The sequence below is a fragment of the Salminus brasiliensis genome, chromosome 10 (assembly GCF_030463535.1).
Source record: "Salminus brasiliensis chromosome 10, fSalBra1.hap2, whole genome shotgun sequence".
Taxonomy (NCBI): Eukaryota; Metazoa; Chordata; class Actinopteri; order Characiformes; family Bryconidae; genus Salminus; species Salminus brasiliensis.
Window position 1 is genome coordinate 7,128,626 of NC_132887.1, and position 23,619 is coordinate 7,152,244.

The 23,619-nt window shown below is 40.5% G+C and overlaps 1 protein-coding gene across 3 annotated transcripts in view; it reads left to right on the forward strand.

The window, feature by feature from the left end:
• Window positions 1–23,619, forward strand: part of LOC140564036 (AT-rich interactive domain-containing protein 1B-like) — a 259,481-nt gene that overhangs the window by 216,996 nt on the left and 18,866 nt on the right. For all 3 annotated transcript variants that reach the window (XM_072689070.1, XM_072689072.1, XM_072689071.1), the window contains 2 exons: window positions 14,413–14,522; window positions 22,069–22,172. In XM_072689070.1, coding sequence (XP_072545171.1) covers window positions 14,413–14,522; window positions 22,069–22,172 — 214 coding nt within the window. The remainder of the gene's footprint in view (window positions 1–14,412; window positions 14,523–22,068; window positions 22,173–23,619) is intronic.

Here is a 23,619-nt window from a genome sequence, read left to right on the forward strand (position 1 = left end):
TTTACGTCTTCCTGAAATATACTGGCTGCTAAGATTAGGTTGCCTTAAGGCCGTGGCACGCTGACCCACCATTCCCCATACTGACAGTCGAGTTTACGTTTCCACAGTAAGAATGGAGAGAATGGGAAGAAGATTCTGATACAGTATGAATGGCAAAAAGCACTGGAGAACATTTGGGTTTGTTGGAGAACGCTGGGTCATGCAGTCATGTTACAGTGAGGGGCTTACACAAAATCAAGTGAAATCTTAAATCTAGTGACAGATTCTGATGTTTATAAGAGTATTAAAGTAAATAGATGATATGACATTGTTGGGGCTTTGTGTTATTTGTTTATTTATTTATATTTATTGTCTAATAATTGTGCCTAGAGAATGTCCATCTGCATATTTCATTTGAAAAAAGTAAAAATATCTGCCTTGTTTTATTTAAAAAAACTAAATTATTGACATTATTATCTGCATTACATTTTTAAAGTTATTTTTTTATTGTTTATTGACAAAATATCTACATTATTAATATGAATAATGAAAATAAATCATTATTACTTTAGTAAGTAAAAGAATCTACATTATTTCTTGTAAAGGCTAAATTATCTACATTATTACTAAAATAAACATGTGCATTTGTAATTGAACAGCAGCAATTATTTATTTCTCCAAAACATGTAAATATATTTACACTGTTTATTGTACAATTAATTATTTATTTAGTTAGTTATTTATTATATTATTAATTATTGTAAAGGCTAGATGTTCTACATTATTACTTTAAATAAAGCACAAATATCTGTATTCGTAATTGCAAACAGCAAAAAATCTTTATTTCTTCAAAACAAGTAAAAAATATTTACATTATTTATATATTAATAATATTATCAATTATTGTAAAAGCTAAGTATCCACATTATTACTATTTTTATGTTATTACAATAAAGTAAAATATCTGTATTAACTAAAAAGCACATTTTCACATTATTTTGTCAATTTAAGTAAAAACATTTTTTTGTAAAAGCTAAATTATCTACATTATTACTTTAAATAAAGTACAAATATCCACGTTATGTATTGTATTATTTAGTATAAAAGCTAAATTATCTACATTATTACTGTAATAAAGTAAAAATATCCACATTATTTGTTGTTAAAGCCTAATTATCTGTTATTTCTTTAAATAAAATACAAAATATCTACATCTTCTTTTAAAATAAAGTCAAAAATACTCATGATTTATTGAAAAAGCAAAATTATCTGCATTGTTTTCTTTAAAAATAAGCAAAATTAAGCCTCTGGAGTGTGGAAGACTTAACATGATTTAACTGGATATGATATTTTTTGCAGTGCGTCACACTTTAAGAGCAAACTTAAGAGCATATTTAACACTCTCAGTTTCGTCCATCCAGCCATCTTCTTATCTGCTGCTTGCTTGTCTGGGTCATGGTGGGTCCGGAACCCACCCGATATCATTGGGCACAAGGCAGCAATGCTCTCAGTTTCAGAATCTGCTTCATCAAGTTTATGGTATCTAATCTGTCCAAGCCTAATTAACACTGGCAAAGTTCAGCATCTGGCAGGTTCAGCAATCTGACTACCCTAATGCCTTTCTGAATGTGAGATTAGTGCAGTCATTTTTCCTGTAATGCTTCATGAACTTATATCATCCGGCTCTGCTTAGCTGAGACAGTCATGGCCGTCAGCCACCGCCAGGCATCCTGCTTGGTGTCCTCAGCTGGACACCAGCCTGCTTCAGCTGTGTATAACCCAGAGTAATCGTTAGAGCTGCTTTACCTATTCATTCTTCTCTGGGTTAAGCCATTCATAGCTCCACTAGAGAAAGTCATTGTGGTCAGTGTTGGGACCGTGCAATGGCGCTGTTATGATAATGCCTTTTAAAGGAGTGAGAGGAGCCCCATCATTTCTCAAGCATGGTAATAATGACAAATTAAGTGCTGTCCAGGCATTGTTAACAAGCGCCTTTGTGGAGGGCTCTGGTCGATACATCATAAGCCATTTGGCATTTGGAGGAGAAGTTTGTGTTGACACTTTGGTGATTAATGGGGGATATGAGCCTGTGTTGCAGTCAGTGTGGAAATGCTAAGAAAACCATTAAGAGAAGGCGTCACTGTCAATAAGAAGTGGCATGACATGATGCCTGCTGCTGCGCCCAATCAGACGGCCTGTCAGTCTCTCCTCTTCTTTGTCTTTCTTAGACATCCAGACGTCCAGACACGTGCACGGAGAGACGCATACACTGTATGCCTCCAGCACCATCCATACTTCCCTTCTTATCTCTCTCGTCCTTTTGTATGACCTCCAACGCTGGAGTTTCTGTTTCCCTCCAGCACTGTGGAAGGCTGGCAGTTCAGCGAAGCAGATGAGGGTGAAATAACTGCACTAGGAGCTCCTCAGCGATCCGTACGCACTGAATTCATGCTTATGGCCACCATGTTCCATCTGGTGGGGGGGTAGTGGAGACAATTAGAGGCGAGACCTTGACGAGTCAACAAGTAGAAAAGACAGAGTCAAGACCAAGACCAGATTCTGATGTTTTTTCATCAATTATGCATGATCATACCTGATACAGTAGAGTTCTAGATAGTGCTCCTGATTTTACTGTATGCAATCCTGTTCCTCATAATAGTCTTCTAGATAATGCTCCGGATTTTATTTTTAAATATAGCGAGCGTAAGGTCACTTCTGTTACATACAATAGGGTTCTAGATAGTTATCCTGATTGTAAGGAATTAGGGGGCAATTCTGTTCTTCCTAATAGTGTTACAGATAGTGCTCCTGATATTCTAATGTAAGGAATAGAGGGCAATGCTGTTACCTATAATAGTGTTCTAGATAGTGCTCCTGATTCTATTTTTAAATATAGCGAGCAGAAGGCCATTCCATTCCTGTTTTATACAATAGGGTTCTAGATAGTGATCCTGATTTTCTGTTGTAAGGAATTAAGGGGCCAATTCTGTTCCTCACAATAGTCTTCTAGATAATGCTCCTGATTATATTTGTAAATATAGAGAGTGGAAGGCCATTTCTGTTTCATACAATAGGGTTCTAGATAGTTATCCTGATTGGAAGGAATTAGGGGTGCAATTCTGTTCCTTATAATAGTGTTACAGATAGTGCTCCTGATATTCTTATGTAAGGAATAGAGGGCAATTCTGTTACCTATAATAGTGTTCTAGATAGTGCTCCTGATTCCAATGTAAGGAATAAAGGGCAATGCTGTTACCTATAATAGTGTTCTCGATAGAGCTTCTGCTTCTATTTTTAAATATAGCGAGCAGAAGGCCATTTCTGTTTTATACAATAGGGTTCCAGATAGCCCTCTTGATTTTCTGTTGTAAGGAATAGGGGGCAATTTTGTTACATATAGTAGTGTTCTAGACAGTGCTCCTGATTTCCTGTTGTAAGGAATAGGGGGACAATCCTGTTCCTCATAATGGTGTTCTAGATAATGCTCCTGATTTTATTTTTAAATATAGCGAGCAGAAGGCCATTTCTGTTACATACTATAGTGTTCTAGATAGTGCTCCTGATTTTCTGTTGTGAGGAATAGGGGGTCAATTCCGTTCCTCCTAATAGTGATACAGTTAGTGCTCCTGATTTCCTGTTGTAAAAAAAGAGGGCAATTCTGCTACATATAGTAGTGTTCTAGATAGTTATTTTCTATTGTAAGGAATATGTAAACAATTCTGTTTTCTGTGTTCTAGATAGTTCCTGATTCTCTAGTGTATGTAAAACTAATAAGGGGCCATTTTGTTCCTTAACATACTGTTCTAGACATTGCTTTTAGTTTTCTAGTGCAGAGAATACACCTTAAGAACCATTTCTGTTCCCTATAATAGTGTTCTAGACTGTGCTTCTGATTTGCTGTTTTAACACATAGGAGAAATACGATGTTACCCATAATAGTGTTCTAGATAGTGCTCCCATTTTTCTATTGTAAGGATTACAAACAGTTTCTATTCTCTGTAATGGTGCTTCTGATTTCTATTGTAAGGAATAGGGGAACAATTATGAGACCTATAACATTGTTCTAGATAGTATTTCTGGTTTTCTATCATTTATATTACAATATAAGATAAGAAACGGGTTCTAGATAGTTTTCCGGGTCTTCTAACATTTATGTTCCCTAGAATAGTAATGGTGTTTTAAATAGTGTTCTAGATGTTCTGCAGGGTTTCAAAGTTTCAGTGTGTGTGTGTGTGTGTGTGAGGAAAACAATGACCCCAGTCAGCCAGTCCAAGAACTAGACCGGACTCGAGAACCGCAGCCCTACCCTTTCGACTTTAGCGGGCCACTGTGGACTGTGTGGTGGCGTTTTCAGTGTGTCCTGAGGAGCCTGGCAGTGGTTTGGTGTTTATGCCTGTGTTCTTCTCATTAAATATTCATGCTCTCAGTCATGTGATATGGTAATACAGCTGTGCTGAGTCAGGGCCGAGGCACTAGAGGAACCTCCCCAAAATCACAGCCTCGCTGCCTCCGCTCTCCAGCAGCCATTTTTTCCCTGAGCAACTTTATGTGACATGACTTCAGCCTGTCTGGACGCAAGGGTGTGTGTGAATGTACAGTCTTATTAAAGGAGCCTGACAGGAGTGGAGGAAGTGTGACTGTGTGTGTGTGTGTGTGTGTGTGTGTGTGTGTGTGTGTGTGTGTTTACATGTTTGCTTTTCATTCCCCTTCGGACCTTTGCTGGTTTTCTGACTCAGCGCTGACGGGTCTTCGGCTCCATAACCAACCCGCCTCCATCTGCTGTTGGGCAAAGACACTACTGTGTATGAAAATCTGATGTGTTCTAGATAGTGCTAGACCACTCGCTTTCCATTCTCGGTATAAGAAATAGAGGACACATTTTGTTACTCATAACTAGTGTTCTAGATAGTGCTCCTGTTATGTCATGTATGGAATTGGGGACCAATGCTGTTTCCTTGAACATTGTTCTAGATAATGATTCTGATTCTCTAATGTAGGGAATAGTGTAGGTCATTTCTGTTCCCTAGAATAGTGATCTAGATAGTGCTCTTGAGTTCCTTATGTAAAGAACAGAAGGCCATTTCTATTTTCTGTAATAGTGTTCTAGATATTGCTCCTACATTTTCTAATGTAGGGAATAGGGACAAATCCTGTTCCCTTTAATAGTGTTCTAGATAATCCTCCTGATTCTTCAGTGTAGGAAGTACTAATAAGGGACCATTTGTGTTCTTTATAATAGTGTTCTAGACAGTGCTTCTGTTTCTCTAGCGCAAGGAATACTAATTAGGGGCCATTTCTGTTACCTATAATAGTGTTCTAGACAGTTCTCCTGGTTTTCTAATAATACTAATAATTATCTAATAAAAGTCTGTGTGTCCTATAAACCATCTGTGTGTCGTAGACGTAGGTGTTGGACGGGCTGTACAGGGGTGTACATTTGATCTGATAAGGACTCTAGATGGTGTTCCGATGTCCTAATAAAGGGAAATGGGGATCATTTTTGGTCCATAGAATAGTGTTCTAGATTTGTGCCATTAGGAATAGTAATTGGAGACCTATAGTAGTGTTGTAGATAGTCCTTCTGATCTGTATAGTGGTTAGGGACTATATCTGTTATCTACAAGGACATGGGCAGTGGTGAATATAAAATTTCTCTTAACTGTCATAGTGTTCTAGGTAGCACTCCTGATTTTTTTTAAACATACAGAATAGTGGATGTAGAATTTGTCTTAACTATAATAGTGTTCTAGATAATGCCCATTGTTTTTAAACAAAAGGTATAGTTCATTTCTGTTAACTGAAATAGTGTTCTAAGTAGAGCTCCTGATTTTTTTTACATAGAGAATAGGGGACTATGATAGTGTTCTAGATAGTATCCTTTAAATTGTTTAAACAAAGGGTATAGTGAATAGACAACTACTATTAACTAAAATAGTGTTCTAGATAGTGCTTCAGATTTTTTTAAACACATGGAGTAGTGAATATAAAAGTTATCTAAACTGCAATAGTGTTCTAGATAGTGTCCCTTTTTCATACAAATGGTATGGTCAGTTTCTGTTAACTAAAATAGTGTTCTAGATCGTGCTTCAGATTTTCATTTAAACACAGGGAGTAGTGAATATAAAATTTATCTTAACTGTAATAGTGTTCTAGATAGTTTCCCTTTTTCATACAAATGGTATGGTCAATTTCTGTTAACTAAAATAGTGTTCTAGATAGTGCTTCAGATTTTCTTTAAACACAGGGAGTAGTGAATATAGAAGTTATCTTAACTGTAATAGTGTTCTAGATAGTGTCCCTTTTTCAAACAAATGGTATAGTCAGTTGCTGTTAACTAAGATAATGTTCTAGATAGTGCTTCAGTGCTCTGTAAAACGGCACAGGTGGACGTTGGATAACGCAGAGACTGTGATAAAGGTCTATAGAGGGAAAAATCCTCGCAGTCAATTGAGACAGAGTTACAGATGCAGCAGAACTGAATTTCAGCCACTTGGGGGCGCACTCACTAGGCTTTAAACGTGTGTTTTGTTGGATAAACCACTTGTTTTTCTCAAAATGCTTCACACACATAAAAGCAATAAGTGTGTGAGAATGATTGTAGATTAAAAATGCACATTTGGGGTCCGCTCCCACTTTGAGAGTGTGAGGTAACGGGCTGATCTGCTTCAGCTGGAAGAAACGCCAAAGCAGAAAGGCTCTGACCCCGTTCAGCCGTCAGGTTCTGTAGTAAACAGTGCCGTCATTCCGAAAGCGCCTTTTATCATTTCTTCTTAAAAGGCCTAAGTGAGGCTCAGACAGGGCCCACAAATCCACTGGGCTGACAAAGCGACTGCATAGGCCAGCCCATAAAGCTAAATAAAAAAGGAGAAGTGATGGAGCGCAGCGTATTGTCTCTCAGTCGCAGAGGCAGACCTTTTTGGAAGCATTACTTGATGTTTCTGTGGCTGCTTCCCAAAGCTGCATTTACAGTCAGAAGGTGTCCTCTTCTGTAGTGGGAGGAAGCACTGGAGGGGGAAAACTGCCATTTCTAAATGAGTTCAGGAGCTATGAGCAACTCATAATTCTCCTGGAGTGACGAAAACAAGCTCTGGGAGAAAATTGGAGAAAGCAATCCTAAAAAAAAAGAAAAAAAAGAAAAAGGTGAAGGGGTGGGTGGGTGGGGGTGTGGGGGGCGGCTGAAAGGAAGGGGGGTGCACCAAATCAAAGGAAATGGAAAAAGCGGAAAGAGAAGAAATGGCTCGAGGGCAAATCCTTGCCAAATAATTCATTTCTGACCTCCTTAGTAAGTAAATTTGCTAAATAAATAAGAGCTGCTTGGATGTCAAGAATCCGATGCGGCCCCCAGCGATGTGGCTCGTAGCCTTGGCAGGAAGAGTTGGCTTTAATAAATGGCAAGAATAAATGGCTTTTTCTCCTGTTTGATGTGAGGCTTTCTCAAGGATTTAATATGTTAAAAGCTGTCCTTTCATTTTGCGTTTTATTTTGGATTTTGTTTTGGTTGAGTCAGGCTCTCGCCGTGTCTGCCGTTGCCTTGAGAGCAGATTGGATCCATATATAATTCATAGCCTCCCACAGCCTGCGCTGAGCTGCCTGGTTTACCCACCCATCTCTCTGCCTCTCTCTGCCTCTCTCTCCTCACCCTCAGCTGATCTGCACCAGGTTCTTATCAAGTTCTCCAGCCATAATCAGCGTTCCTTATGGTGGCTCTGTAAAGGCACCTGTTCGGTCGTTCAGGTCAGGTTGGTCGTGAGTTTATCGTGTCAGCGGATGACGAGCAGCCGTCGTATCTGTGTATTATACCTCCACAGCATTTCTCCGGCCTGCAGCCTTTGTTACACTGTCACTGGGTAGAGTAGGGAAAGGACACTGAGGGACGGTTCCTCTGTATCGCTTTGAGATAGCTAGGCTTTCTACATCTCTATAAACAGGGCTGTGGGAGGCGGAGAGCCTAAGGGTGCTGCAGCACCCCCTACTTTCAGCATGGTTTAACTGCAGCTGCTAAAAAAAACAAACAAACAAACAAAAAAACCCACAAAGAATAAGCTGAACCCTTTCAGGTGCTGTATAGAACCCTTTTTAAAGAACCACATAAAAGGTTTTCCATATAAAAATAAAAACATGTAAAGCAGTTTATAAAAAGAACCGTTTAAACATTAAAGTGGTTCTTTGTTGTCATGGTTTCATATAAAACAGTTGCCTTTGCTAAAGAACCATTGAAGAACCATGGAGCATGTACCGTTCGACACATAACACCCATAAAGCACTGCGTTATATGACTAGAATAGTGCTCCTGATTTCTCAGTGTAAGGAGCAGTAATCAGGATGTCTATATAGGTGTTCTAGATAGTGCTTCTGATTTTCTGATTTGGGGAATAGGGGGCCATTTCTATAATAGTGCTCTAGATAGAGCTCCTGATTTGCCAGGGTAAGGAAACGTGATCAGTTTCCAACAGTTTCTGGTGTCCACACTTGTGTTCTAGATAGGGCTTCAAATTTTTTGATTTTGGGAATTGCTTTGTGTTCTAGATAGAACGCCTGATTCTGCGGTGTAAGCAATAGTGATTAGGTACCATTTCCGATGTCTATGCTAGTGTTCTAGGTAGTTTTAAAGATTTTCTGATTTTGGGAATAGGGGGGCATTTCTGTAGTCTACACTAGTGTTCTAGATAGAGCTCCTGATTTGTCGGTGCAGGGAAGAGTGATCAGGGACTGTTTCTGTTGTCCATACTAGGGAGTTCTAGCTAGTGCTTCTGATTTTTTGGATTTTGGAAATAGAAAAACATTTTAATTTATGCTTGTGTTCTAGATAAAGCTCCTGATTTTTTAGTGTAAGGAATAGTGATTAGGTACCATTTCCAATGTTTATGCTAGTGTTCTAGCTAGTGCCTATAGAGAATAGGGGACATTTTTATGTATTCCCTACACTAGTGTTCTAGACAGGACTTCTGATTTTACAGTATAAAGAATAGTGGTTATAGAATATTTATGTTCCCTATGATTTTGGTCTAGATAGTGCTCCATTTGTGTTCCCTATATTGGAATAAATACTGGGAATAAATCTACTGGGAATAAATCTGTTACATATCATAGTGTTCTACTTTCCAGTGTAGGAATGAGTTCTTCAGTAACCATTTTGATCTATATTAATAGTGTTCTAGATAGTCCTCCTAACTCTTAAGTGTTGGAATTTCTGTTCTCTATTAATAGTTCTCTAGTATTAGTGTTCTAGATAGTCCTCCTAACTTTCAAGTGTAGGAATTTCTGTTCTCTATTAACAGTTTTCTAGTATTCGTGTTCTAGATAGTCCTCCTAACTCTTAAGTATCTATATTAATAGTGTTCTAGATAGTCCTCCTAACTCTTAAGTATAGGAATTTCTGTTCTCTACTAATAGTTCTCTGATATTAGTGTTCTAGATAGTCCTCCTAACCTCCAAATGTGGGAATTCTACATTAATATTAATCTGATTAATATGTTCTAAATAGTCCTCCTGATTTCCCAATGCAGAAATTCATGTTTTCAATGACTAGTTCTTAATTAGTGGTGTTCTAGATAGTCCTCTTGACTTTCCAATGTAAGAATGTCTGTTCTCTATTAATAGTTCTCATTTAGTAGTGTTCTAGATAGTCCTCCTACCTTTCCAATGTAGGAATGAGTTAATAATAGACCATTTCTGTTCTCTTAGTAGTGTTCTAGATAGTCCTCCTACCTTTCCAATGTAGGAATTTATGTTCTCCATGAATAATTCTCTATTAATGGTGTTCTAGATAGTCCTCCTACCTTTCCAATGTTGGGAACAGTGTTTAGAGGGCCTTGTTGATGTGCTGCAGTAAAGTGTGTGTAAGCGGTGTGCTCCTCCTGCTCTCGGCCTGAGGATAGAGAGAGAGAGAGAGAGAGAGAGAGAGCAGGTCTGCCTCTACTGTCCCTGCGCTCCCCACCACCTTCCCTGCTGTTCCACTGGGGAGACACCCCTCTCTGCCTCCTCCTCCACCACCAGCACCCAGCAGCAGCATCAGCAGCAGCAGCAGCAGCAGCAGGGCTGTTTTTAACAGGGTGTTTTTAACGCAGCGCTGCCTGCGAGCCAAAGCCAACACACTGCACTGTTTTTGATGGTGCCCCGTGCATATATTAAGCATGATTAAACGCCACACTCTCCCTCCATCAAGTGTTTTAATGGCTTTTTTTGATGACATGAATTAGTAATAGTGGTCGCGCACGCCGCACTGAGAAGCGCGCTTGTTTTTGTGTTTGGTGTTTATTGCATTATCCTCATGAGAGCGGCACTTTACCACGTAAAGGAATATAAAAAAAAGCCGATGTGAAGTATTTCAGTGCACTTTGTTGAAGTGAGTGATTGAGGAAGGCGGCTTGATCCGAATGGATGAAAGTGCCTGGTTTGCCATCTCCCTCACACTGAAATCAATCCTGCGAGGAGATTACATACAGTGTGTGTCATGTAACACTGCCAATGACTAATTACATCTGTGAGATGCGATTACAGCGAGCTTTAGCACATGGATCCCACTCGTTAGTCATTGTGTGTCAATTTCACCCGTGGCGTTGTCTCTTGGCAGCGCTGAAGTACGGCCCCGGTGACTGACATTAATCCAGCTTGTACGTTTTTCCATTTTTCTCATTATTTCACTTTCTGAATAATTCAGATTTATTTCAGATCAACCGAAGTACGCCGGGCTCAGCCGCCGCCTCATCTTTCATCATGTTTCTGACACAGGTTGATTCTCTCAGATCCAATTTTGATTTAGATATTGTTCTCTCAGTTCCTCACAAATTATCCACAATCACAATTCCGCAGACGCAGTTCTCCCTCTCTCTCTCTCTCTCTCTCTCTCTTACTCTCCCTCTCTCTCTCGCCCCTTTCTCTTTCTCCCTTTTTCCTCTCTCCCGCTCTTTCTTTCCTTCTCATCCTCTCTTTCCTACTCTTTCTTCTGTCTCTGTCCCTCTCTCTCCTTCATATCTCTCTCCCACTCTCTCTCTTCCATTCTCTCTGCCTCTCTCTCACCCCTTTCTCTTTCTCCCTTTTCCCTCTTTCCCACTCTCTCCCTTTCCTTCTTGTCTTCTATCTTCCCCTTTCTTCTCTCTCTCTCTCTCTCTTTCTCTCTCTCTCCTGCTTTCCTTTTCTTTTCCTATCTCTCTCTGTCCCTCTCTCTTTTTCTCCGTCTTCCAGCCTCTCTTCCTCTCTCTTCTCTCTGTCCTTCTCTCTCTCTGTCCTTCTCCTTTATATCACTCTCTGTCTCTCTCCTGCATATCTCTCTCTCTCTCTGTCTCTCTCTCTCTCTGTCTCTCTCTCTCTCTCTGTCTCTCTCCTGCATATCTCTCTCTCTCTCTCTGTCTCTCTCTCTCTCTGTCTCTCTCCTGCATATCTCTCTCTCTCTGTCTCTCTCTCTCTCTCTCTCTCTCTGTCTCTCTCTCTCTCTCTCTGTCTCTCTCCTGCATCTCTCTCCCTCTCCTTTTCTCTCTCTCGCTTGTTCTTCCTCTCTCTCTCTCTCTCTCTCTCTCTCTCTCTCTCTCTCTCTCTCTCTCTCTCTCTCTCTCTCTCTCTCTCTCACACACACACACACACACACACTCTTTTACTCTCTCTTTCTCTCCCTGGGTTTTGGGACCCTGTGCTGGGTATGGATAGATTCTCTGTACGTGTCTGGGTGGCTCAGTGGTTAGAGCCCTGAATTATTGCTGTGGGTTTTGGTAGAGTCGGGGGTGAGGTGGGGTGATGGTCATCCAACATTTTGACCTCACTGACACTCTTGTGGCTAAGTGCGATCAAATCCTCACAGCAAAATCTCGTAGAAAGCCTTCTTCCTTGGACAGTAGAGACAGCTACTCCAACAAAAGCAGAGTCAGCTCTTTTTTTAATACCCTTGATTTCAGAAGAAATGAGCAGGTGTCCAAATACTTTTGTCCATATAGTGTGTTATATTCCAGTTGTTGTTCTGATGGCCTATAAAGCTTCCCTGGCCTTTTTCTATTTTACTGCAAGAATTTCTCTTCTTCACTCTGTCCCTCCGTCCCTCCGTCTCTCTCCCTTTCTGTTTGTCTCTTTATCTGTCTCTTCTACCCTGCCTCTCTCTCTCTCTCTCTCTCTCTCTCTCTCTCTCTCTCTCCCTCGCCCCCAAAGCCAGTTAACCTTTGATTACAGTATTGCAGGCAGTGTTTTCTCAATGCTCTTTCACATGTGTGTGTGTGTGTGTGTGTGTGCGTTTATGTGTGTGTGTGTGCGTGCAGCAGGTTGCTGATAAGCTGTCTGATGTCCCCAAAACCATTTGGAGCGTGGAGAAAGCATGGGATTGATTCCCGCCATCGCCATGGCAACAAATAACATGATCCTTTCCAGAAGCACACCTTAATTAGTTAAATTATGACTTGTTGTGGGGGGGTTGCGTGTGCGTGTGTGTGGGGGTGGTGGGGTGTTGTGGGGGGGTTTAGGGAAGGGGGAGCGTTGCCTTCTATTACTCTCCTCCAGACACACACGCCGGTGGAAAGCCATTTAATCTGAGGTGAAACTCCACGTTCGCTTTGCTGCGGCTGATTTTCCTCATCGTGCTGCAGGCAGGCCCGATCACTGATAATGGAAATAGGCATTGTTTTGTCTAGGATTTGTCTCATGACTCCGAGACGTGCATTCATCATCGATCAGGAGAGGAAGCAGCCCTGAATCGTTCAGGAGGAGAGGCTCAGCTCAGCACTCTCATCTGCAAATACAGACCATGCTTTAATACTGAAAACCTGCTGTTCTCTTCTCCTCCTTTATATCCCACACTGACGAGCTCACGAGCAGAGGAATGAAAGAGAAGATTTGTTTGGTCTAATTAGGGACGCTTTGATATATAAATCAAGAACATGAACCCATCTGGTGAGATATTATCATAAAAATAATGTGAATTAGTAAAATAATTACATTTGGGTTGTCTTTCATACAGACTCACAGTTTTGCTAAAGGAATATAGAGGTCTAGAGCTTCCACAGCACCGATAGGATAATTGTCTAAAGGGATCTGGACATACACAGTACTGTGCTGCCCCTAACCTGGGCAATAAGTGTTTATCTGCTCAGTAAATCACTAATATTAGAATAAACACTAATAATAACAGTCCTACAGAAAGTGGTGGTGGTTCTCCATCACTGTGTTCGTCATTAGAACATCTCCAGGTGAAATTCTCCTCTCTCATGGAGTCTAGTATTATTTAGAGTTTTCCTCATATCAACACCTGGTTTGGTGGTAAATCAGGGCTTAATGATGGTAAATCAGGTGAGCTGCTGCTGCTGATGGAGGTGAACACATCCTCCACGCTGTGCTGCTGGACTGGGGGGCATCCAGGAGAAACCTGGAGGAACCGAGCTCTGTTCTTCAGACTAAAGATCTCACAAGATGTCACCTTCACTTTCTTCAGAATGAAAAGCTCTTTATTTTTACTGGATTTATGTTCACCTGCATCTGTTCTGATGAGATCTGGAGCTTCTACAGTAAAAACTCTCTTCTTACTGAGAGCAACGCTCTTAAATAATGTGCTTAAGTGCCTAAAACCTAGACAATATATGGACAAAAGTATTGGGACACCTGCACATTCATTATTTTTTCCTAAATCCTAAAGGTATTAAAAGACTACATCCTAAACCTAAACCTTTGTTGGAGTAACTGTCTCTACTCTCCAGTGAAGTAGGCTTTCTACTAGTTCTTTGAAGAGCATTGCTATGAGGATTTGCCTAAAGCGTTAGTGAGGTCAGGATGTTGGACAATCACCACCCCACCGCATCATCCCTAACTCCCCAACTCAACAGCCCAAAAGTTTTGGATGGATCACCATTCATTATTCCAGAGAACACAGTTCCACTGCTTCACAGCTCAATGCTGGGGGGCTTTATACCCCTCTAGCCCACACCTGGCATTAGGCAGCCAATAGGTTCATGTTGATCTGCTCCAGAGAGTCCTATTGGCAGTACTTCTCTACAGGGACTAGATAAGCTGTGTGCATGCTCAGTGTGTCATTAGACGGAGTGTCCACAAACATTTGGACCTACTTCGTATTAGGCAGATGGTGCTAATGTTAGGCAGTATTGTTGGATGGTATAGCTCACTAGTGTGTGAGTGTGACGTCACCTAATGGAAAGCAATGGTCACTGCAATGATCACTCTTTGTGCTCTCTTAACAATAAAGGTTCTTCAAGGGGTTCTGTGAGCGAAAAGGACCACTTTTAGTTCCTTAAAGCACTGTGTATTTAGTAGGGATAAGTGAATCATGGTTCTTTATGGAACCAAAGGTGGTTCTTCTCGCTGAAATTTCCATTTGGTTTATTTGGTTTGGTACGTTTTTATGTTATTGGGCAGGTGCTGTTCTGTGCCATTGCTCCACCTGACCCTGAGTCATCCTTATTTCTATAAGAGTGTATCTGTAATTCTCTCTTCTGCTCCCCCCAGGCAGGGTGGTTATTCTGGTATGCTGGGTCCTGGATCATCATACAGTCAGCCCGTGAGTAATGCTACAGAGATGTCTCCACACGGCTCCACCTCCAAATCCTCTCCCTCAGGTAACGCTGCTCATCCAACACTACATCCAGTCTCTCAGTTCTCTAATCCTGCTGTATCTGCATGAACTTACCCTCAGAATTGATGCTCTGTTAAATGTCAGTCAGGTCCTTCACATGGTTACGTCATCGTCCCAGTCCATATGTAGTTAACTGTATATATATATATATATATATATATATATATATATATATATATATATATATATATATATATATATATATCATGTATTTTGCATGTTAAACAGTGTCTGTATATATAGTTAGAGCAGTTAGCACTCCGGCCTATTGATGACAGGGTTGTGGGTTCGATACCCGGGCTCGGCAAGCTGCCACTGTTGGGCCCTTGAGCAAGGCCTTCATCCTCTCTGCTCCCCGCATGCTAGAGTTGCCTGCCCACGGTGTGTGTGTGCTCACTGTCCCTAGTGTGTGTGTGTGTGTGTGTGTGTGTGTGTATGTGTGTATGTGTGTGTTCACTACCACAGATGGGTCAAATGCGGTGGCCACATTTTGCTGTACATTGTACAGTGACAAATACATGCACCTTTACCTTTACACTAGCAGTCAAAAGTTTTAGAACACCCTTACTTTTTCCAGTAGTCTGCTGGCAGTGCTGCATGGCCCAGGCAAGCCTGCTTTTCATAGTTTACCATCAGCCGAACCTGCAGCTCCAGATCTTCTCTTCACAGCTGCAACTGAGACCTGATCCAGTGTTACTCTGAGCTACAGGTGTTGTTATGAGAACCGCCTATCACACAAGCAGCTGTTGACTCTCAGAAACTGGTCTCCTGATGCTGTTGTAGATTTGAATGTGTCAGGCCTCTTCCTGGACCAGACCTCCCGAGGTCTCTCCAGTTTCCAAGATTCTTCTGATGGTGTTGGAAACTGTCCTCACCACACTCTGGCTTTATATGGAGTTTCTCTGAAGGAAGGAGCTCCATGTTTAAGAGCTATAATGCTCTACCTGGGGTTCTTTGTTAATTGCCCATTTTGGTCATTACGGTAGTGATCAGAAGATGCAGTGCTGTGTAAATACTGTGGTAGAGAGTGCAGTAACACACTGTTCAACGCTGCTCTTACACAGATAAAGAGTTGGTAAACTCTTCGCATCAGTTTTCAGAGCTTAATTGACTTCCATTTAGTTGCTAACTAAAAAGGGTCTGTTATTTACTATTTGCATGGTTACATGATTTTTTATTTTTTACTTAATTTTCTTCTCAAAAGCCCTGTCAGTTTACTTCTCAACTTCATACCACATTTTTCCATCATACCACATTCAGAGTTATACACAATTCAGCTAGCAGTGAAATACTGTGATTACTGTCCACTCATATTAAACAACAGGATAGAAGATAAGGTAGAATATATCAAAATAAGATAAGCAATGAAAATAACCTAAATTAACAATAACATTTATAAGAATAAAATAGCAAAATATACACTACATTTACACTAAATAGAAAAGAAATGTACAGTGCAGGGATGGGTTGTCAAGTGTAAAATGCAACAAGGACAAAGTGGATGTGTAGTCAACAGGTCACTAGATTTTGTACCATTACAGCTTATTTACTGGACCTAATGTGCTGAAATGTCAATAAATACATTCAATTCAGTTCAGCTTTATTGTGATTATTCTAACACAGGGTTGCACAGTATAACTAAACACTGTTAGGCTGAATCTCTGGTGCAGAATAGGTAGGACATGATACAGTAGTGCAAGGACAATAGACAACACACGAGACAGGTTGCATGGACAACGACAACAAATACAATAAATACAAAAATAATGAAAATGAGCATGAAGGTTGGGTGATGGAATAAACATGTGGAGCAGTGATGTGCTGAGACAAGGACAGTAACACAGTAATACAGCATTAACTAACAATAGACAGAAATAAACTCACTGTCTCACCCAACAAGGTGTTTAAAACCCCTTAACACTCCAAGGCTTGTTACACACTAAGGTGTCTTGCTCAGTAACTACTGGAACTACTGTACAAACTGGTGGAGCTATTCACTGCTAATAGAAGTTTGTGTAATAAAACTCTCGGCCTGCTGACGAACCATCTGACATTTAAGGGGTTAACAAAAAATGTTTGAGGCAGCCTTTGCTTTGTGATATCTGAACGTGGCCCACTCCAAAGCACGTATATCCGGAAAGCAGTAATAATTTCAAATTGAGAAAATAATCTCTATATCGTCACGCTCACACAAACACATTATACTGTATCTCCATAACGGCGGCTTTACGCAACAGATAACACCACTACCTGCCACTGAGTTACAACACCATGTGGGAGACTGGGGTTCGATTCCCGGTCTGGGTGACTGTGCTGCGCTACACCAATAAGAGTCCTTGGGCAAGACTCCTAACACTACACTGACCCACCTCTGTAATACGAGTAACCCTGGAAGTCGCTCTGGATAAGAGCATCAGCTAAATGCCATAAATGTAAATGTATAAAATAATGCTGCTACAGGTTCTTGAAGGGATGCCATAGAAGAACCACCATTAAATGGATAAAGAACCTTTACATCCAGAGAAAGTGTTTTGGGTCTTTAAAGGGTTCTTTACACTCACACTCATCTCTATGACAAACATGGTTCTTTATGGAAGTGGTTCTATGGCAAAGAACCATTCGTAGCACCTTTTTTTAAGAGTGCAGGAGAAGGAAAAATCGTAACTTGTATAAACTTTTTCTCCCAATTTGGAACTGACAGTTAACCCACCCAAACATAACATGCATTTTGGAGCATTCCTATTGGTCAGCATGAAATTTTGACACAATGTAAAGAGCAACTTCCAGATTCACATTATGTCAAAAAATGAACAATGAGAAAGATGGAGTTACACGATTTTTGTGTGACAGAACACATATGGAAACTAAGCTGCAAATTCATACTGGATAGGATGCCGTTTCAGCCCGATCTGCTATTTAAATGAGGCACAATATAAGGTCAAGCTGTTTACTTCTGAACAGGGGTCAGAGAGTGGTCATGTAAAAAATGAATCACATGGTTTTTGATACAAAGGGGAAAAAATAAACACAAGCATTTTATAGAATACGGACCCTTTCTGTGATAAGTGTGAAACACAGGATTTTTCCATTTCTTAGGAATTAAAATTTGAAAGCAGAAAACCAGCTGGCCTGACCTCAGGATGGAGCTGAATTCTCTTTGTCTTCCTAAATCCTCTTCTGCTCGCTGCGGGAGACGCAACTTTGCTCCTGCATGTTAAGTTCGGCCTGTTGAAAACTGATGAAAAGCAGGGCGCCCCAACAACAGCCCCTTCACCTCGCCGCATTGTCGCCGCCGCACCTCAGAGAAGGTGACGCTGTAATAGAAAATATTTCTGTGCAGCTTTGCGGAGCTGGAGATCAGGCTGTCTGCATGACATTTGGAAGACATCAATTGAATTAAAGTGCTAAGGTTCTTAAAAACTCATTTCTGCTGCCTCCAGGGTTGTTCAAAAAAAGCAATTAGTTTCACATTGTGCTGCATTCTGTACGTTGAGTGGGTGGGGGGATGCAGGGGGGGGATTGGAGAGATGGACCTTGAGACCTCTGCAGATATTCACAGTTTTCAACGCCTCTCAGACCTTTCCTCCTCTTGATCACTCCGGGTTTTCTTTACGTTTGTTTTCATTCCATTCTTCCTCTGATTAAACACGCGATGAGGACCTTGCTGATGAAAGCACGCTTTCCTCATAAGCGGAATGTATTATTTTGGAGCCACTTCAGATGAAAAAAAGATGATCAGGTTGCTAAATTTTACACTCTTATTGCTTTGAAGGATTTTATATACATTTATATATCGGTTGGTGTGGCATAGCAGATAAAACCGCTACACCAATCAGAGTCCCTGGGCAAGACTCCTAACACTACATTGGCCCACCTGTGTAATACGAGTCACCTTGCAAGTCGCTCTGGATAAGAGCGTCAGCTAAATGCCATAAATGTAAATGTTAATGTAAATGTTGTCGTCCAATGAAAAACATGTAACTCCAAAATAGGGACAAAATAGGCAAAAAATAATCTTAACTTTAAATGGAAGTCAGTGTAGAATAATTCCAGGTAATTTAGAGCATTCCTATTGGTCCAGTCATCCAAAATGATTTACCCAGTGTACAGAAGCAGCTACAGGGTTCAAACCATGGAGAAAACTAACAACAAATACTAATGTAGTTCATTGGCCAGCAAGTTTTATTATTATTATTATTATTATTATTATTATTATTACTATTATTATATAAGGGAAATAATATAATTATGTATTATTAATTATACATAATAATGATCATTTGTGATAAATATATAATAAATATTAATATAAAAATGATATAAATAATTTCATAAATACTAAACAAGTATCTTCACTGTATTTGAGAGTTAGCCCTTAAACAAATACGTGAAGAAATACATTTACAAAAACAAATTATGCAGTTGTGGTTCTGGATCCTCAGTCAGCAACTTTTCAGTTTTTTCAATTTTACATTTTGTAATTTATTTATTTTTCAGACCCAACTCAACTATCCAGATAGCTGTAGCTATGCCAAAGTTAAACATTTCAGTTTAGCAGGAAAATATGGCAATATGGTCTCATGCAGTGTTTATGGTGAGCTAACGTTAGTGGCCAATTCTGTGTACCCTAACTAGGCAACTCAACCAAGCGGTCACCTATGCTTTATATAAACAAACATATTTTTTTATGATCACATGTCTGCCATTCAACAAAAATTTGGAGTTTATTTAGAGTTTAAAGAGCCTCGGCACACCAATAAACTATTTTATTTATTATAAATAATTTTTATTTAATATATTATTTCACTACATTGCCACCAAGTCAAGTCAAGTCAAGTCAAGTCAAATTTATTTGTATAGCGCTTTTTACAACTGTTGTCGTCACAAAGCAGCTTTACATAATTAGTACTTAATAAAGAACAGAGACAGAGAAGAAAGAAGGAATAACATGAAGCGTCAAAGACCCCCGTGAGCAAGCCAACGGCGACAGTGGCAAGGAAAAACTCCCTCAGAGCTGGAGGAAGAAGCCTTGGGAGGAACCAAGACTCACAAGGGGGACCCATCCTCCTCTGGCCAGACTATTTAAACATTAATGATAAAAATTACCAAAGCAGATACAACAGAAAGTTGATAGTGGTGATATTAATAGTGTCAGACAGGCACGAGTCCATCTAGGTTTCAGTACGGCCACCAAACAGGCAGCAGCGGCAGGCGGGTGAGCCATGGGTGGTGGCGGGTTGGGGGGGGACCCGCTGGCCGGACTGGTAGGTGGCAGCTGGTTAGATGCAAGTAGAGGGGACCTCAGCAGGCAATCTTCCTGCAGATCGGGCTGGGTGGTCATTTACTCGAAGAAGGTAAAGAGAGAAAAGTTAGTTCTAAGAGGAATTTTATGGAGTGCAGAGAATGTTGAGAATCAGCATCTGGGTATGTCTGACGACTCCGGCAGGTCTGATTATCACAGCATAATTAAAAGGAGAGAGCCAGAAGGTAACACGGACACGGGCGCACCCTGAGAACACCAGCATCTATCTGCTCCACCGTCAACAAACCTGAGTGATCGCGTGTAAGCAGTGAGACGACAGCTCCAGCATCTCAGTGTACATACAATTCCCTGGGTCCGCAAACCCCTGGACCTGCAGCCCTTATCTAAGAAACATTAATTACCAAAAGCTAAACTAAACATATAAGTTTTCAGCTTAGATTTAAAGATTGAGACTGTGTCTGAGTCCCGAACATTATCTGGAAGGTTATTCCAGAGCTGGGGGGGCTTTATAAGAAAAGGCTCTTCCCCCTGCTGAGGTTTTCTGAATTTTGGGAACGAGTAAGAGGCCAGCACCCTGAGATCTAAGTAGTCTTGATGGTTCGTAATATACTATAAGATCCTGCAGGTTCTCAGGAGCGAGGCCATGTAGGGCTTTATATGTTAATAAAAGAATTTTGTATTCGATACGGAATTTAACTGGGAGCCAATGAAGTGCTGATGAAGTGCTCCACCTAGTGGATATAGTCAGCATTACACACTCTATTCAATGAAGGGAAAATGGTCAAACAGCTTTTATACAGCAGTTTGTCTGTGAAAAAGGTCTACCGTGCGGTTACAATGCCTGTTAAAGGGTCAATGGTATACACCCCTTTTTGACTCTATAATGCATTAATGCAAAAAGGGTCCAGATGCTGCTACAAGTCATATCCTTTTTACTAAAAGTAAGCCTACATGTTGATTCAACTCCAGATGTAAAAGCACAGCTTAAGCAAACGTATGGCTAATTGATTAGTAGTCTGTGGCCGTGCATGGGCCGCTGTGTGAGGTCTGAAGTCGTGGAGTCAGATAGGCATATGTGGTGTTTATAAATAGCAGTCTGAGCTGAAATGGGTGATAGTGTGTTAGTAGAGCTCCTCTGCCATACTCCCCGAGGCGATAACACAGAAGAGCTTTGACCAGATTAACACACTCACACTCTCTGCCAGCTGGCCCTCTGGGAGCCACACACACACACACTCCACCTCTAGCAACGAGAAATGATCGAGCCACCAATCCAGCACTGACACCATTTCCCCGGCTGGAGCAGCTGAGCGGCGTGGTGTCGAGAAGTGAATTCGTAAATTAGGTTGTGTTTCATTTGTTCTTATTATAAACCTGAGCACAAACTCAGCCCTGAAAAAATACTGATTTATTCTACACATGATGCACTGTGTGTCCAAATGTTTGTGGACACCCCTTCTAATGCAGCTACTACATGGAGCTTCTCATTCTAAAGAAAGTAGTGAGATCTTGTGAGATCTTTAGTCTGAAGAACAGAGCTCGGTTCCTCCAGGTTTCTCCTGGACGTCCTCCAGTCCAGCCAGCACAGCGTGGAGGATGTGTTCAACTCCATCAACAGCAGCAGCTCACCTGATTTACCATCATTAAGCCCTGATTTACCACCAAACCAGGTGTTGATCTGAGGAGAACACTAAATAATACTAGACTCCATGAGAGACGAGAACTTTGGAGATGTTCTAATGATGAACACAGTGATGGAGAACCACCACCACTTTCACAATCTAAATTGGGGAGAAAATGGGTAAAGAATCAGAAATAATTGATAAAAAATGACCACTGTTCTCATTGGCTGTCCTCTATAGTGCCTCAATCAGAAAATCAGGCTGAAATGTCAACAGTTTGACATCTGTTTGTGTGATATTTGGGACCTTTAATAACTTTGCATATGTCTAGATGTTTAAATTACCTAAATACAAGATGCTAGATTTAGAAACAGTAGTTTAAAAAATTCAGTTCAGGTAACATCTGCTTTTCACACCAAGAAAGACATTTGGACAAACATGCAGATGAATATAGAAGCTAAATATAACCACAGTGTGCGTGTGTGTGTGTGTGTGTGTATATAGCATGTAGCTGTTTGTCATGTTAATGTAACCTTTGCAGGTGTTTTCTTAGTTAATTAAAAAATAACAGTGAGCAGATGAACGTTTCTAAAGAAAGCCAGGTGGGATTTTTTGAGATCTTACAATGGTGGTCTCTCCTGTAGGGCCTATGGGTGAAAGTGGAGAAGTCTTATTGGTTGCTGACTCCAAGCCGAAAGCCATGGGTAAAGATGAAGGCATTGCCCCTGCTGACCCCCCCAAATCCAAGGTAGGGACTATCTGAGTGCACTCCAGCTTTACCGTCTGTGATTGTCTGATATTGTTCATTGCTGACTTCACATCTGACACTATTTCTCTTAAACATGTCTCATGGAATGGCAGCTATTGGAGAAGCATTAGAGGCCATTGGGCCTCATTCACCAATATCCTCACCAGAATCTTCTTAAATTGGTAAATTGGGAAAAGTCCTAACAAAAAGTCTAGGTCAGATTCCTGATGGTGTTTACAGCTCTGCTCTTATATTGATGGATCCACATTGATTAATGTCAGAAAACTGTGTGCATTCTTATTAAGAGCAGTTGGTGAATAATAGCCATATATATATATATATATATATATATATATACAGATTGGATCTGTATTTTTCGATACTCAGCATTATAAGAGACTGATATATATATATATATACACACCAGTAGCTTTATTGGCAAAAGACTGGAACAGAGAAATATGAACCCATTGGCACTGTGCCTAATACCAGGTGTGGTCTAAAGGGGTATAAAGCCCCCCCAGCATTGAGCCCCCCAGCAATGATGGATGGTGCCCCATTCAGTACTTTTGGGATCAATTGGAGAGTTGGGGATGAGGTGGGATGGTGATCATTCAATGTCCTGACCTCACACAGCAGATTTGCCTGTCGGAGTGAAATCAACACTGCTGGGGTTAAAATGTAAAACTCATAGTGTGAATTTAACACTAACAGTGTGGATTTAACACAGGCAAATCTGCTGTGCAGTAACTCACTCTCGACGCTAAATACAATCAAATCCTCACAGCAACGATACCTCCAAAAGGTAGTAGAAAGCCTTCCCTGGAGACAGAAACTCTTTTTATACCCTTGATTTCAGAGGAAACAGTAGGTGTCCCAAAACTTTTGCCCATGTAGTGTATCTACACATATGCTTTAATAACTATAATTAGAGAGAGAGAGAGACTAGAATAGAGGGAGAGAAGAATAAAGGTTATACTAGTAAGTATTACTGTAAACAGGGAAGCAGGTGTGTGTAGTTGTTACATACCTACGGTGAGGTAGACCTTACCCACTACTGTACAGCGAGGGGTATATATATATATATATATATATATATATATCAGTCTCTTAATGCTGAGCATTGGACAATACAGATCCAATCAAAAATTGTGTGTGTACAAATAATAAGCAGCTGATTCATCTGTTCAGTAAAATCCCTTTAATTCTGGTATCCGTTTCTATAATCAGACTTTATGGACTGATTGATTTTGTTTACTTTTCTTAAAATGATGTTTTATAGTGTTTAATATCTTATAATCCAGTCTGATCTCCTCCCTGACCAATCGGCTCCCAGCTCCTTTACAACACTGCAGTCTAATCACTTCCTGTGTGTGTGAGAGAGAGTGTGTGTAGTGGTACACAGTCTGGACTGATATCTGTGGTTGTTAGTCTACTGATGTGTATT